Raw genomic sequence first — 15,296 nt, forward strand, 5'->3', positions numbered from 1 at the left:
GTGCACCACAGTCTCTCTTGCTCCTCTGTCACACGAGAGCAGGTCACAGATGCACGAGAGTTTTGCTCTCGGTGCACCATGACCTCTCTTGCTCCTCTGTAGCACGAGAGTAGGTGTTTTCGGTTCGGTTCCGACCGAACTGGAAAATGATACCGAAGTTAGCCCGCAAGGCCAGCCAATTTCCGAACGACATCCGTGCCCACAGGTGCCGGCGCACGCGAGCTCGGGCTTGATTTCAAGCCTTTTTTATCTCCTCTAGTTGGATTTTGATTTGCGCACCCCCCCCCCCTCCGCCGCGCGAGAGAGTCTCTATGCTATACAATTCTACAAGCTTCAAAAGAGCTCATGTATATAAGGGGGGCAAATCTTGTTTCCAAACCAATGTGGGACAAAGTCCACTATTTTCCCTTCATTTCCCAACTCAAATGGGTCTACTTTGAGAATCAATATCTCATTCACCCATTATCCGTTTTGAGCGTACAATATATCAATCTCTTCGTCTTACTACGAAGAGTCCGAATTCACTTTGGTCCGATCCAAATCGGAAGTGGACCCCACTGATAATTGTACCACAAAATAGCCACTTAATATGTCATTTTATGCCATTTTAAGCTAATTTTTCCAACACAAGTATGATACAGTACATTGTGAACAAGATTTTGGGTCTTTGTTTTTTTTTTTTAAGATTTCTTTCTTGAAAAATTGTTCTGATGAGCTTGATCTATGGATTTTTAGTGTTATTTATCAATGTATTTAATTTATAATGCAGTAAATGCTTTTGAAATGCAGTATTATTTGTTGGTTTTGACATTTAATTGGGATGGAAAATTTAATGCAACATAGATCTCGAGAAATAACATAAAAATGTTAACAAAAAAAAGAAAAAAAAAAAAAACAGAATTCGCGACTATTGTTCACTAAGAATGGTCGCGGAAAGTGAAGATTAAAACAAAATTATAATCCGTGACGGTTGTTTACTAATAACGGTCGTGGATGCTCAACATTCTGCGACTGTTTCACAACGGTCGCGGAATGTCTAAGACTTTCTGTGACCTTTGTATAACAATCGCGAAATGCTCTTTACAAGGGTTGCGGATTAGCTGTTCTTTACTAGTGATAGATGAAGTAATCAAGTAAAAGATGGGGAACTAGACTTAGACCTCCTTGCTCTTATGCATTCGGGGAGTCTAGTGTAGAGTTGAGGTGGTGCATCTATTGACGATCTTTGGGAGACATTTCTACTAGTACTAAGCCAGCTAAGGTCATAACATCTTAGGCAATTTGAGTTATACTTTTGTAGTAACTTTAATTGTCTAAGGCATTTTATCGAACACTTATTCTACATGCGTGTCTCCTTCCGAGCTCGATATCTTTATGAGAGGTGGGAAATGCAAGTGAACAAGACTATTGTGAAGCCTCAATCTCTTGTAAGCACACATTCTCTCAAACACCTAACATAAAGTGACTACCAATATGCAAGGATCAATACAAGGTTCACTCCCAACAAGGCATTAGGTCATCAATGCATAAACTCTACTCAATTAATCAATGAAGTTCAAGAATGCATAATCACAAGAAGAATCTAGGCCAATTCCTAGCAAGTTCTAGTCACACATGTTCTTTATTAAATGCAATCACATAATGAAGAGGGAAAATGAAGCAAAGAAAATGAAATTCAAGAGATTACTTAGCTTCAATGGAAATCGCAATCAAGGTCTCCAATCAAATTAAGAAGGATTCCATGATCCAAGCAAGTTGTCAAGTTACTTTGAACCATAGAATTACTTTCTCTTTGAACCATAGAATTACTTTCTCTCTCTAGAATTGGAGAGAGTGTAGAGGTGTGTCTAGAAGTAGCAAACTAAAACTAAAAACTAAGAGCATCCACAATGGTTGGGGAGAATTGTGAGATAATGTAAGAGTGATTAGGAGAGAGAATGTGGAAAGGGGAGGAAAAAAAAACAAAAAAGTCAAAATCAAAAATTAAAAAACAAAAAAAAAATTAAAAAAAAAAAAGAGTCAGGCGCGCCGGGCCCACGGGCGCGTGCAAGCAGCTTCCTTTTTCTTCTCTTTCTTTTTCTTCTTTTTCTGCATTCTCCTTAATTTGCAGGAGGAATATCTCCACCAATAACCCCACCCCACACTTGTTATTATCCCCATCCGAGATAATTCATCTGACATTATCTCTATAATATCCACTAATGTAGATGCTCTAAGTGATACAAAGTCAACTTGAAAAGCCCTTAAATACTACGCGCCGCCCCTACACGGCGCGCTCCACGATCGTAGCTCTTTCGTAACTGGTACCGCGACAACACCACCAAGATCGTTGCAACTTGCTGAAACTTTGCCACTGCTGACACCACGAGCGTGCAACTTTCTAGACTCTTTCCACGTTGCTCCCACGTAAGATATTTTGGCCACAAAAATTAGCTCCAATAAACTAAGATGTTTTGGCCACAAAAAGTCAGCAGACTTTTGAAATTCCTTCAATCATTATTGGTTCCCGAAACATTTAATCTCCTGAAACATTATAAACAATACAATACAATACGTAAACAAGATATAAAAGGCATCTTAGGAGAAGATACAAAAGGCATCTGAACAAATTTATTGTGGAGAAGATTTACCGAGGTAATAATGACTTAGCATTGTCCACTGTGACGTTTCGTTTTACAAGGTAATGAATCTAATTTTTTTTTTTTTTGAAAAATCAGATCAGATACAATTCAATGGTAATGAGATTGCTATAAATAGTGGTTGTTTTGTGCTTGAAATCCATTATATTCAACTGCAATAGAAACAGTACTCCCTATAGGGTTGGAATGTTCATTTTAACAAGAAAAATAAGCTCCATGAGTTTATAAAAAAAGATATCAAACTCAGTATTGTGAGAATGTATGAAGCAAAAGATCACCATAGCGGTAAATTCGTTAAAAGCAAAAGAGTGTCTTCATGATGAAGATGTAAAATTTATAACTACCGGTAATATTTGTAATTTGCTTTATATTTCTTCTACTTTTTTTATTTTTTATGGGTACATTGTTCATGCTTTAATACCCAGGGAACAAGTTGAGAAATTCCAGAAATTCTACCACTGTTTTCTACTTAAGGGATATGAAATAATAAGATCAAAACAAGGTATTGATTTTTGTATTAAAAGTTTTTTATCAGCTTTCTTACTTACTTCGGCCTATTTTTGTTCATATAAACACAATCTTACCTTTTTTTACACTGTGCGAACAGAATGTGCAACTACGTCTAGGAATGCCATTTGCGAATCGCTGCCGTATATAACTTAATAGGAATGAAGACAGTGAATGTGAATCGATTGGCAGTTGCTTGAACAGAAAGGAAAGGAAGAAAACGAGATTTGTAGTCTGGGATATCTGAATTTGTTCAATTTACTGTTGGGTGTACGTGCAACTGAAAATTCTAGAACCAGAAAGAGAGAAATGAGAGTTCTTGAGCTGTGAAACTATTTGCAATGGAAAAATAAAAACTAAAAAATGTAGTGAAATAATTACAATGAATTGAACTAATTGTGGTATTATATTGTTTTTTTTAACGCTATTTGACTGCTAATTAAAAATAATAAACATGCTATCTGTATGTTGGAATAGTTTTTGTAATTCAAAATAAATTGTGATGGTCTTATTAATAGAGAAATGCATGTTTTGATTGTCGTGTACAGATGGGAGTATTTAATAATCTGTAATTTGTAATATCGCCTCCACCGAAGCTCGAACTCATAATCTCTCATATTGGAATCCAATCTGAGTGCCATCTGTGCATAAAGTGCTTGGCTAACTTTAAAAATTATTAGCTATGTTTATATTCAAACATATTTACTTAACCGGTATAAGTTTCATCTGTGCATCGCACGGGACAATTACTAGTTTCATTAATACCCTCCCATTTAACAAGCTTCTAACCCCTGATCTAACGGAGGACCAAAATGGTTAACATTTTCAAAGTCGAGAACTTAATTGGGTAAGAAAAATTATCGATGACCAAATTGGTAATTTTGCAATAGTCGAGGGACCATTTCGGTAATAAACTCATAGTCAAGAACAAGTCACAAAAGGAGACACTCCTCCCCCACACCAACCAAGCAAGCAAATGGGGTGATTCACCTCTTATTTCTCCCAGGCCTACCAAGCTAAGCCAACTAGTTGGAACGATGTGCACAAGTTCTCCAAACAACCACAACTGGCACTAAAGACCCAATAATAAAGTAAGTGAGGGTATGACATGGACCACTCCATGTGTTTTGGCTTAACGTGAATTTCCCTCTTTCTTCTTATCACCTCTAGGAGACACCGTCAAGTTAACTGCCTTCACGTAGTGCCTTACGCTTTTTTGTAGTTCGTACAATGGTTGCCCGAGTCCTACGAGATGGCACACCTCTTGTTTTCACTCTCTCAAGCAAGGATAGCTTCGATCATGTTTTTAGCTTTTTTTTTATTGACGTTTTCTTTTCAACCCCTCTTGCTTTTTTCATAGGGAGTAGGGAATCACACATGCTCACACAAGAAAATCTCACTTTTTGCCTTATGTATAAAGCATAAACATTGCGATGAAGAGATAAAAGGGAAATGAAACTTACCTATTGAAATGAAAGTGAAATGATGAAATCCAATCTTCAAATCCTTGATTACAATTTACAAGCCTCCAAAATATTAAAGAACCTAAATCTATGTCTAATCTAACTTAAAAATATAAAAATAAAGGTAAAAAAAAATACGTAGGGTTCGATTATGGGTCGGAACCAAGAATAAATGAGTAAAATCGCACTTAAATACAAACAGAGTAGGGTGACATGTGCATAGACATGGTCGTGCCACTGCCCGTGCCAAAATCAGTCTAGAAAATGATGCTCACTGCCTTATTTGGCACGGCTTAAGACACAACCATGCATTTTCCCGTGTATTTTAACATGAATTTGCATGTACATTATTTATATACATAAAGTATATCATTTGAAAGTAAATTATTTGAGCACTAAAAGTACATTATTTTGTATATTACCAAATAATATACATTCTGTACACAAATAATGTACTTTTAATATATTAAAAATATACCTTGCATTCAGAAAAATTATTATTTAAATACTGAAAATACATCATTTTTGTATAATGAATATTCGATACACAAATAATTTACTTATGTAAATTTTTTTTTATTATGTTACACGTACAAATTTGCTCTCCAAACTCCAAACTGAAATAGACTAATGAATTTGAATTATTGAAACGGATAGGGAAGCCTCGGAAGGTGCTGAACATCATACAAAGAAACCATGGCGTCGAACGCCGTCATTCTAACCCATAAATCTCTGCTGACGTTACGCTTGGATGGTTTTCCACGTATACCCTCTCTGCATTTCACCACTCAGCTCACTCGAATTCAACACAACCCTCTGCAAGCACAATGCTTGTCGACCCACCCTTCCCCTCCTAATTCTTTTTCTTCAGCTCAAGGGATGAAAACATCGAATCCTTTTGAACCCGAGTCGACTCTTACCCCGCTTTCAGCGGTTTCTGACGGCAGTTCAGGCGGCGACGGCGGGGATGGTGGCTTTGGTGATGGTAATTCCGGCGGCGGAGGCGGTAGTGATGGTGAGGGCGAGAGTAATTGGTCATTGCTTACATGGTAACCGTTATAGTTACTATTAGGATATATGGAATAGCTTTTAAAATTATGTGCATTCACGTTTTCCTGTTTCCTTTTCATTTTTGTTTTACAATTGTTGAAATTTGATCATTTTAATTCGGAGTTGTGAAATTGTACTGTTATTTGGTATCTAATTTTGAAAGTTGGCGATATGATTTTTCATGAGGTAATACCCAATTTAGTCTTTGCGTTTTTCTCGATTTAGGCCTAAACATCTTTTTGCTTAATTAGGTCTTGACTTTGATAGTTTTACCCAATTCGGTCCTTAACGGTTAGAATCAAGGACTAAAATGGAGAAAAACTACTATAGTCTGTGACTAACTTGGGTAAAACTACTAAAATCAAGGACTATATTGAGTATTAATAGAGGTGAAATTACAAAGCTATCTAAACATAAGACTCAATTGGTAAAACCATCAAAGTGAGAACCTAATTAAGCACAAAAAGACGTTTATGATTAAATCGAGAAAAACCACTATAGTGGAGGACTAAATTGAATATTAGCTCGATTTTTTATACTGGTACAAAGTTTATTTGTAGCAATGCTTATTTGTAGCTTGATTTTTTTTTTTTTTTTTTTTTTTTTTTTTTTTTTGTAGCAATGCTTATATGTGTTAGACGTTTATATCTGTAAAGAAATGTTTTATCCTATTAATTGAATTTTTTTTTTAACTTCTAGAACAAAACAGTTCTATCTGATCCCTTCCCTTAATCTGCATATGATAGGGTACTTTGTAAATGAACTAAGCTGTTACTCATTTTCTTTTTGCTAGAATTGGTATGATATTTTGTGGTTGAAGTAATGCTATTCTATTGCTTTCTTAGTTTTTAGTGATTGTATGAATTATGAAACATGTGCAAGTGCAACAGCTAGAAGTGATTTATTAAATCATTGTCACATTGTAATAATGTTATTCTCAGATTTGTACTTATGAAAAATCGATTTCATCTCTTTTGCAGGTATTTATCTCTTCTTGAGAAGTACCCTGTGTGGACAAAAGCTGTCACGTCGGCTTTTTTGAATTGTGTTGGAGATTTGATCTGTCAGGTGAATTTTGGTAAAACTAAGTACTCATACAAAGAAATAATTCACATTATTTTTTAGGGATCATTTTTCCCCTCTTTGCATGTTTAGTCTTAAGAATTGGATTTCTTGAGATAGCTTTTGTATTGTTTTCATGACAAAATTTACTTATTGGTGGGGGGGGGGGGGGGGGTGCTAAGTTCTTTCGTCTTTTTTCGTTTTTCAAGTGAGTGTAATCACCCAGTATTATGAAAGTCTTGCTTCTCTGTTATTGTGTAATGTACTGGTCAGCATTCATAATGATTTCTAACAATTTACTTATTTGCAATTTCTTTTTCTTTCGAGGGTTAGTAGGTTTATCTTTTGGTATTTCTCTATTGTAATGTTGAGTGCAACCACGGTCTATTATGCAAATTTTGTTTCCTTGTTCAATTATAATGTGCAATATCTACTTTCATGACAATTTCTGATAATGTAATCGCTAATGTTGTTGGGCCAAGTCATTAAGGCATGGAAAATAACTTCTACATTGCACATTCTTTTGCAGCTATGGATCGACCATGCCCCATCTTTCGATGTAAAGAGGACGCTTCTCTTCACATTTCTGGGTCTGGTCTTGGTCGGCCCGGCATTGCACTTTTGGTAATTGTTTCATAATTTGTAGCTTTTTTCATGTTTGAGAAACTCTAACTCAAACATACTACACTTGGGGTGGGGTAACTGTTTAAGACTAGAGAAGTATTTATTGATTCAATGCGTACTCAACGCTAATCATATGATGTATACGAAATGCTTTCACCATAAGATACTAGTAATGACAGTTCAGTTCAACAATAAAGGATTAAATCAAATTGGGAAAGATACTAAATTACTTGGTGCTAGATCTATTAGGAAGCTGTTGAATATTCGGCTAAGGTAAGAATAACAAATCACCAAGATACTATTGGCTTAAATTACTTAATCAAATAATCTAAACATGACCTGCATTTAATATACCTGAATATGCCCTAAATCTGGACCTAATTATAATTAAACATTCTTTAACTCCCTTTAGAGTATTCACATCTAACCAGATAGGGTAGATTAAGGGACAGTTTCATTTATATATGTACATAATAGGATATTGAGAATGAAATTTAAAAAAAATGGCTTCTTTCCTCTTACTCAACAATTCCTATACACTAACCAGCTTAGTTGGCATGAGTGGCCGTGCACTCTCATTCGTTAAGAGAGGTCGGGAGTTCGAACACCCTCTCGTATGGAAAAACTAATCTGATCAGCACTTTGCCCTTTAATTGGACTGGCCCGGTGCGAATAGGGATTAGTCTGAGTATGGTACGGGCTTAAAGGTGTCTCCTACAGTTAGGGCCTGCTCAGGACACCTCATGGCCTGACCAAAAAAAAAAAAAAACAATTCCTATACACTCTTGTCCTGCAGGATTTCAAAATGCATGAATATTCTTGTGTTCTAGTGTATCTAAACTGGCCTTCCACCTACCATGTTTTAACATGCTGCCAAATTCCTAGCACCTCTTGTCAAGCTTTAGGGTTGTCTGTTTGTGGGATTGCTTAAGTGAAATTTAGTTGTTTATCTTCGGTGTATTGATCTTGACTTCTTAAATAGGTACCTATACTTGAGCAGATTGGTTGCAATTCCTGGGGCAACTGGTGCTTTTGTGCGCCTTATACCTGATCAGGTTTCTCAGAATATCTGGTTGCTGTTGTAATTAACTAATTATTAATTAGATACTTGATATCGGTTTATTTGATATTATGAGTTTGAGTTGGTTCAATGCAGTTCATTTTCACTCCAATTTTTATTGGGGTTTTCATATCTACATTGGTGACACTCGAAGGGCGGCCATCACAAGTGATTCCGAAGCTTCAACAGGTGCTAAATTACAGTTTCAGATTACTTCTCTATTCTGTTTTAAAAAAACAAAAACTATTTATTACGGAGTGGCTTTTGGTCATTATATAATGTTGAATGCATGCCTTGAAGTCTATCTTTGCTCAGGTGCATCATCATCTGATGCTCTTATTACAATTTCGACTTTGTAGGAATGGTTCTCTTCTGTTCTTGCAAATTGGCAACTATGGATACCCTTCCAATTTCTCAATTTCCGATTTGTTCCACAGAACTTTCAGGTCTAACCATTTTAAGTTTAAATTTATTTGATTTTATTGTTGCCTTGAACTTTCAGTATTTTATTTGGTTTCAGCCTTTTTGCTTTAGTGATAATATCCATCTCCTTTCATAATTGTAATTGCCATCTTCTGCAGGTGCTTGTAGCCAACTTTATTGCTTTAATATGGAATGTGATCCTCTCATATAAATCCCACAAAGAAATTTCTGCCACATAAGCAGGTATATGTATTTTTCATGGAACTACAGTAACCTAGACTGGCTTGGGGAAGAGATTTTTTACTACTTTCTAAGTCCAGATAATATGATTAATTGATTAGAAATTTAGAATAGTTGATAATATATGGAAGAAAATGGGAGATTGTGGCTTTGGCCTTTGGGTTTCTATGAGCTCTTGGTGTCATAAGAGGTATTAGGAATATTTTACCTAACCTATTTATAGGGATGTTTCCCATGGTGCCCCTTGGGCTCTATCCCCATACTTTATGATAAGAGCAACCTCATTTGTTGGGTTTTTACATTGGTTTTTGCAGAGTCATGTAGGAAAGAGAATGGAAAGAGAAGAAGAAAAAAAAAAGGAAAAAAAAAAATTATGGCGCCAAAAAAAAAAAAAAAAAAAAAGTTTACACGCCTAGCTGGAGCGTGCAATGCATGCGCCAACTGGGCGCGATAGTGCGCCTCACACACAGCTTTGCTCTGCACTGATTCCTTTTTCTTTTACACAGTGGGTCTCACAAAAATGCTACCCTTACAGGAGAAAAACCCAACCTTTCATTAGTCTAAAAACCTACACTCAAGTTTTTACTCTACAAAAACCTCCCCGTGGATGCTCTAACACTTTTGTATTGAGGTGATACCACATGCCTTCACTTATGTTTTTTTAATTTTTCTTTTATTTTTTTGTTAGACCATGAGATGTCCTAAGTAGACCTTAACTACAGGAGACATCTTTAAGCATGTATCAGAATGGACAAAGTGCTGGTCATATTAGTTTTTTCATATGAGAGGGAGTTTTGAACTCTACCTCTCTTAGAGCAACCTCAATAGTAATAGATTTTTTGAGGTTTTTGAGGTGTCAACTAGGAGAAAGAAGATGGGAGGGAGGTAAAAAACACAAAACAAAAAACAAAAGCAAAATCTGAAAAGCAATTTTTTTTTTTTTTTTTTTTAAAATGCAGATAAATGCTTTGCACATGCCTGACAGGGCATTGAATGTGCGTGTATGCAGTAAAAAAATTTGGGTCTTGCAGGAGAAAGAATCTAAAAAAAAAAAAAAAAAAAAAAAAAACAAGTTCTCCATTTGGTTTTTTTCTTCATAAAAAACTGAGCTAAAACCCCTATTGGAGATGTTCTTTAAGGGATAAAAGTACGCGGTTACTTATGCCAACCAAGTTGTTTCCTTCCCTTCTGATTTGATGTCAAAGTATTTTAAATCTTACCATTTATCTTCAATGTTGATACAATGGTGGGCATAGTTCCCATTGAATATCCCATATTTACACTGTAATTGTGTGTGTGATTTCTAGTCTAGTCCAGTTAAAATATGGGTCAGAATTTTAACTTAATTCAACTATGCAGAACTCTGAACACATTTTTATCAGGCATGGTCTTCATGTGACTTGAAAACGCGACTTCGAAGTTTTTACAGAACAATAATCTTTGTTATTTTGGCTTGTTTCCATATCTAGCAGCTTCTAATGGACATTTTCTAGCTTGCTTTCTAAGAGGATTCTTTTTTTAGTTATCTTTTTTTTTTTTTCCTCAATCAATATTCAATGCTTCTTTTTTGTTTATTCTCTATTACTTATTGATTTCATTTTTCATGGATAGCTAAATATTAAAAATACAAAAAAATGACTCCTAAGTTAGTTTTCAAGTTTCGAAATGGATCCCTAATGTATTTCTAGACAAATTTTATTGTGGACTATGGTTAATGTAGCAACGTGGACTATTAAGTATGTATTCATTTTAATTACATTTCAGTTTTATTTGACAATATTATTATGTTTTTTAGTTTCATTTTCCCTCCATATTAATTTCATTATAGCAATACTAAAATATCATTTTAATTTTACTATAGTTTCATTTGATAATATACATTATTGCTTGAGCTCTTTTTTTTTTTTTTGTTTCATTTTACACACACACTAGTTTAATTATAGTAATGTTGAAGTATTATTTTAATTGCACTCCAGGTCATTTGACAATATATGTTATTGTATAGCTCTGGATTCTAGTTTCATTTTTCAAGTACACTAGTTTTATTATAGCAATACTAAAGTATCATTTTAATTATATTACAATTTCATTTGACAATAATGTACTATGTTTTTTAGTTTCATTTTTCATACAGTAGTTTCATTATAGTAACACTAAAGTAACATTTTAACTCTACTATAGTTTCATTTGACGATCATGGTCCCACAACGATGTGTGGGCCATAGTCCACTGTATAACTCTAATACTCTCTTCGTCCCATTTTATGTATCTGGTTCGGTTAACGACAAATTATGTTGTGCAACCGTGTGCACCATGCATGGTGCACACGGAATTGGATTCATAATTATTGAACTCTATATTCACAATTACAAAACTCTATGTTCATAATTTTCAATGTTCATATTTCCAATTGTTGAACTCAGTATTCACAAATCACTAAACTATATGTTCATAATTTGATAACTAAACAGTATAGAAATTATGAATCTATAGTATAGAAACTATGAATCCAATTTCGTGTGTACCTTGCATGGTGCACACGGTTGCACAACATAACGCTCCTCGGTTAACGAGGCTTGACTGAAGTTATTTTTAATTTAATTTTTTATAATATTAAGTTTAGTATTAGTATACAAAATTTATATATTTAGAAACTATATTAAAGTACTATTAAACACCCAAAAAAATCAAATTTAAAATTAAGTAAAAATACTAAATAAAATTAATAAAGAAGAAAGAGTTGGTTTGATCAATGAATAATGAGTATGACAAATCAAATGGGACTGAAGGAGTACTAGATTTAGCAACTATACAAAATCATCTAGGTAAAGTGAGTAACAAGTGTCATCTCATAGACTACGATTACTGTTATTTAGTTGCAAATATGTGATGGGGAATCAATTAATTAAATAAAATAAATGATTAATCGACATCCATACAAGCAAGGAAAATAAAAAATAAAAGTAAGAAAATTAACCCATGACAATTGTATATATACCTAAGACTAGAGAATTGATGTTATCATATCCTATCTCTAGACTCTAGGCGGCGGGATGGGCTTGCGGAGGTTGCACGAAATGAACAAAGTGTTGCTTGGTAAACAGGCATGGCGGCTCATAACAAGGCCCTCATAACTTGTAACTCGTGTACTCAAAGACAGGTATTACCCTAACACCACCTTCTTTGACGCACGCGAGGGTAGCAATCCCTCCTTTATCTGGAGAGGGATAATGGCGGTGAAGGAGTTCGTTATGCAGTGGTGTAGGCAGGCTATAGGAGATGAGCCGTGGCTGCCAGATTGTGATCACCTCTACGTGTAAACCGCTTTGCATGTGTCACTAGCTGAAGCGCCTGTGTCTTCCCTACTCAACGTACAGGGCACGGCGTGGGATGAGGATTGTGTGCGTGATATATTTGATGCGAGAGATGCATCCCTGATCTTGAACATCCCAATCAGCTTGCGGAAAGCCCCAGACAGCTGGCATTGGTTTTGGGATTCGAAAGGGATCTACACGGTGAAGTCGGGATACAGGCTGCTTACCATGGTGGAGAATGATTCACGACCATGGCTCCGATTTTGGAACATGCATGCACCGCTAAAGGTGAAAGCCTTTTGCTGGCAATTGGCGTCACGCTACCTGCCTACCAGGGATGCCCTCAATGCAAAACGTATAGGGTGCACGTTGGTGTGCCATATGTGCGGGAGAGTGGACGAAACAGCGGTTCACATGTTCGCCCGGTGTCCGTTTGCGTTGTCAGCTTGGAATCGGTTAGGAGTTCTAATGCCTTCAGCGGTGGATGACGCAAGTGTGTGGTTTTTTTATTTTGTCAAGGCTGTTGATCTAAAACTACTGGCTAAATTCATGGTAGTTTGTTGGGGTATCTGGGCTAGTAGAAATGAGTGGGTGTGGAATGGGATTGCGTTTGATTTAAATGCATTGTTACGTTGATCGCTGGGGTTCTTGGATAGCTGGAGGGCGGCGAATAGGCTTGTGCAGAACCCGCCCGACCCGAACAGACACAAGAGAGTGGTGCGAAAACCGAACCCGACTAGCCTAATCCGAACCGTAGCCAAGAACGACGCCGGTTTAATGAGTTCGGGTAGGGGGGTATAATTTCCACCCGAACCCGTCCGAATACCCGATTTAGGGTAAGGGTTTGTATACCCTAAGTAATACGACGTCGTGCAAGCCTAGTATATATAGAAGATGAAGGCTGAAATCGGAAACCCTAGTCTCATTTGCGCAGCTCTTCCCTTATTCCAGAGAACTCTCTGACTTTTCTCTTCTCTCTACCCTAGTTCTCTCAAAGTTTCTTGTTCTCTCTCAGCCCTTCTCAGCTTCTCTCAATCTCTAAGACTCTGAGAGTGTGACTGTGTGAGTTAGACTTCTTTGTCTCCGATGGAAGCTATTATTCTTCGGTGGAACCGTGGAAGCCCTCAAGCCCCATTCCTTTCCGGTAGCCCCTGACCTCTGAGAGTCTGAGTCTTTGTTCGGCGCGGACGTGTGATACTCCGGTGGATTGCAGTTCGCTGGCTAGGAATCAAAACCCTTTGTTCTCGGGGGTTTAATTTAGAGAAACGAAGTAATCTCTACTCTTTAAACCCTAATCTTATAGATTGTTAGATTCTTAGATTATAGTCTTATACTCTTATAGATTGTGATTTGTGTGGACTGTGATAATATGATCTATTGAGAAGTTCCAGATTGCATGTCACTTGTCTCTAATTTGTGATACTTTGATAGTTTGATTAGGGTTTCTGTGATTGTGATTCACTAATTTGTGTGGACTGTGATAATGTGATCTGTTGAGAAGTTTCAGATTGCATGTCACTTGCCTCTAATTTGTGATACTTTGATAGTTTGATTAAGGTTTCTGTGATTGTGATTCACTAATTTGTGTGGATTGTGATAATGTGATCTGTTGAGAAGTTCCAGATTGCATGTCACTTGTCTCTAATTTGTGATACTTTGATAGTTTGATTAGGGTTTCTGTGATTGTGATTCACTGATTTGTGTGGACTGTGATAATGTGATCTGTTGAGACTTGAGAAGTTCCAGATTGCATATTTGCATCAATTGCATGTCACTTGTCTCTAATTTGTGATCTGTTGGTGGAAGCTCTAGCCCATGTGTCCCTTAAAGGAGTTAAAGGCTTAAAGGGTTAATTAATTGTCCCTAATATGGTGGAAGCCCTAGCCCCTGTGTGCGAAATCCATATAGATGATGAGCATTATAAAGTTGCATACATCTACTTAGCTGATTGCTAAATGCTGAGTTGCTGACTGCTGACTGCTGAGGCTTGGTGGCTTGGACTTTGGAGGCTTGGAGCTTAATGCCTTAATGTCTGAAATTCAGTCTTTCACGCTTTTGTATTTTTGTATGCTTATTGCTTAATGCTTACTGCTTAGTCTGTAATCTGTAATTCTGTGACAATTAATCAATTATCATTTTATGTTTTGAAGTTAGGAATGAATTTTAATTTGTAACTGTGATTCTGTTAATGATTCTTTTATTATTTTTGGACTTACACTTTTATCATAAATAACCGACCTATCCAACGGTTTAGTCGGATATCCGATGGATAATTCGAAAGAATATCTGACGAATTTAGGTTATAAAATAATCGGATAGGTGCTTGAATATTGTATCCGAAATTCGATCTGATAGGCCTTCCATGAAACCGAACCGTCCGAACCCGTCCGTTGCACAGGCCTAGCAGCGAATGTTCATCCTGTGGACACAACCACCACCACGCACCACGCATGGGGAGAGGTGGACACGCCCAAGAAGAGGTATGCTCAAACTCAACACTGACGCTGTCTTTAATAGCGACACCAATGAGATGGGATTGGGTTGGATTTTAAGAGATGATGATGGCCGGTTTCTGGCGACCAAGAACATATGCGTGTCCGGGAATTATGCTGTGAAGGAGGCTGAAGCGCTGAGTGCCCAGGAGGCGCTAAGTTGGCTGATGGGCATAGGCATGGGAAATGTCGAAGTGGAGATGGACTCGCAAGTTGTGTTTAATGCTTTACGTTCTTTCTCGTTTGTTGGTTCTTCGTTTGGTTTGTTAGTTGATGACATTAAAGAGTTGGCAGCCACCATTGGTGGTATTGAATTCTCGTATGCTAGGCGATCTGTGAATTGCGCCGCTCATGCTCTCGCTTGAGCGGCCTTTTCTGTGTCAGTTCGCGGGGAGTGGTTTGATACACCCCCTGATTTCTTT

At 36.7% G+C, this 15,296-nt stretch overlaps 1 protein-coding gene across 7 annotated transcripts; it reads left to right on the forward strand.

The window, feature by feature from the left end:
• Positions 1–5,246: 5,246 nt before the first annotated feature.
• LOC109171634 (protein sym-1-like) lies at positions 5,247–10,570 on the forward strand. 7 transcript variants are annotated; one of them, XR_002052632.1, is made up of 9 exons: positions 5,247–5,658; positions 6,640–6,727; positions 7,251–7,345; positions 8,328–8,400; positions 8,502–8,594; positions 8,765–8,851; positions 8,987–9,071; positions 9,183–9,258; positions 9,383–9,409. XR_002052632.1 is itself a non-coding variant. In XM_019320695.1 (8 exons), the coding sequence occupies exons 1-7, from the start codon at positions 5,306–5,308 to the stop codon at positions 9,065–9,067; spliced, it is 870 nt and encodes a 289-aa protein (XP_019176240.1). In that variant the 5' UTR covers positions 5,247–5,305; the 3' UTR covers positions 9,068–9,071; positions 10,428–10,570. The 7 variants fall into 7 exon arrangements, 6 of the variants coding, with proteins under 6 accessions (XP_019176240.1, XP_019176246.1, XP_019176243.1 ...); XM_019320695.1 differs by lacking the exons at positions 9,183–9,258; positions 9,383–9,409 and adding an exon at positions 10,428–10,570; XM_019320701.1 differs by lacking the exons at positions 9,183–9,258; positions 9,383–9,409 and adding an exon at positions 10,028–10,042.
• The last annotated feature ends 4,726 nt before the right edge of the window (positions 10,571–15,296 follow it).

This window comes from Ipomoea nil, unplaced genomic scaffold (assembly GCF_001879475.1).
Source record: "Ipomoea nil cultivar Tokyo-kokei standard unplaced genomic scaffold, Asagao_1.1 scaffold0322, whole genome shotgun sequence".
Classification (NCBI taxonomy): Eukaryota; Viridiplantae; Streptophyta; class Magnoliopsida; order Solanales; family Convolvulaceae; genus Ipomoea; species Ipomoea nil.

Coding starts and splice junctions, on each gene's coding strand:
- LOC109171634 (XM_019320695.1), top strand. CDS start 5,306: ATGGCGTCGAACGCCGTCATTCTAACCCATAAATCTCTGCTGACGTTA. Junction 8,401..8,501: donor TGCGCCTTATACCTGATCAG/GTTTCTCAGAAT, acceptor GGTTCAATGCAG/TTCATTTTCACTCCAATTTT. Junction 8,852..8,986: donor TTGTTCCACAGAACTTTCAG/GTCTAACCATTT, acceptor CATCTTCTGCAG/GTGCTTGTAGCCAACTTTAT.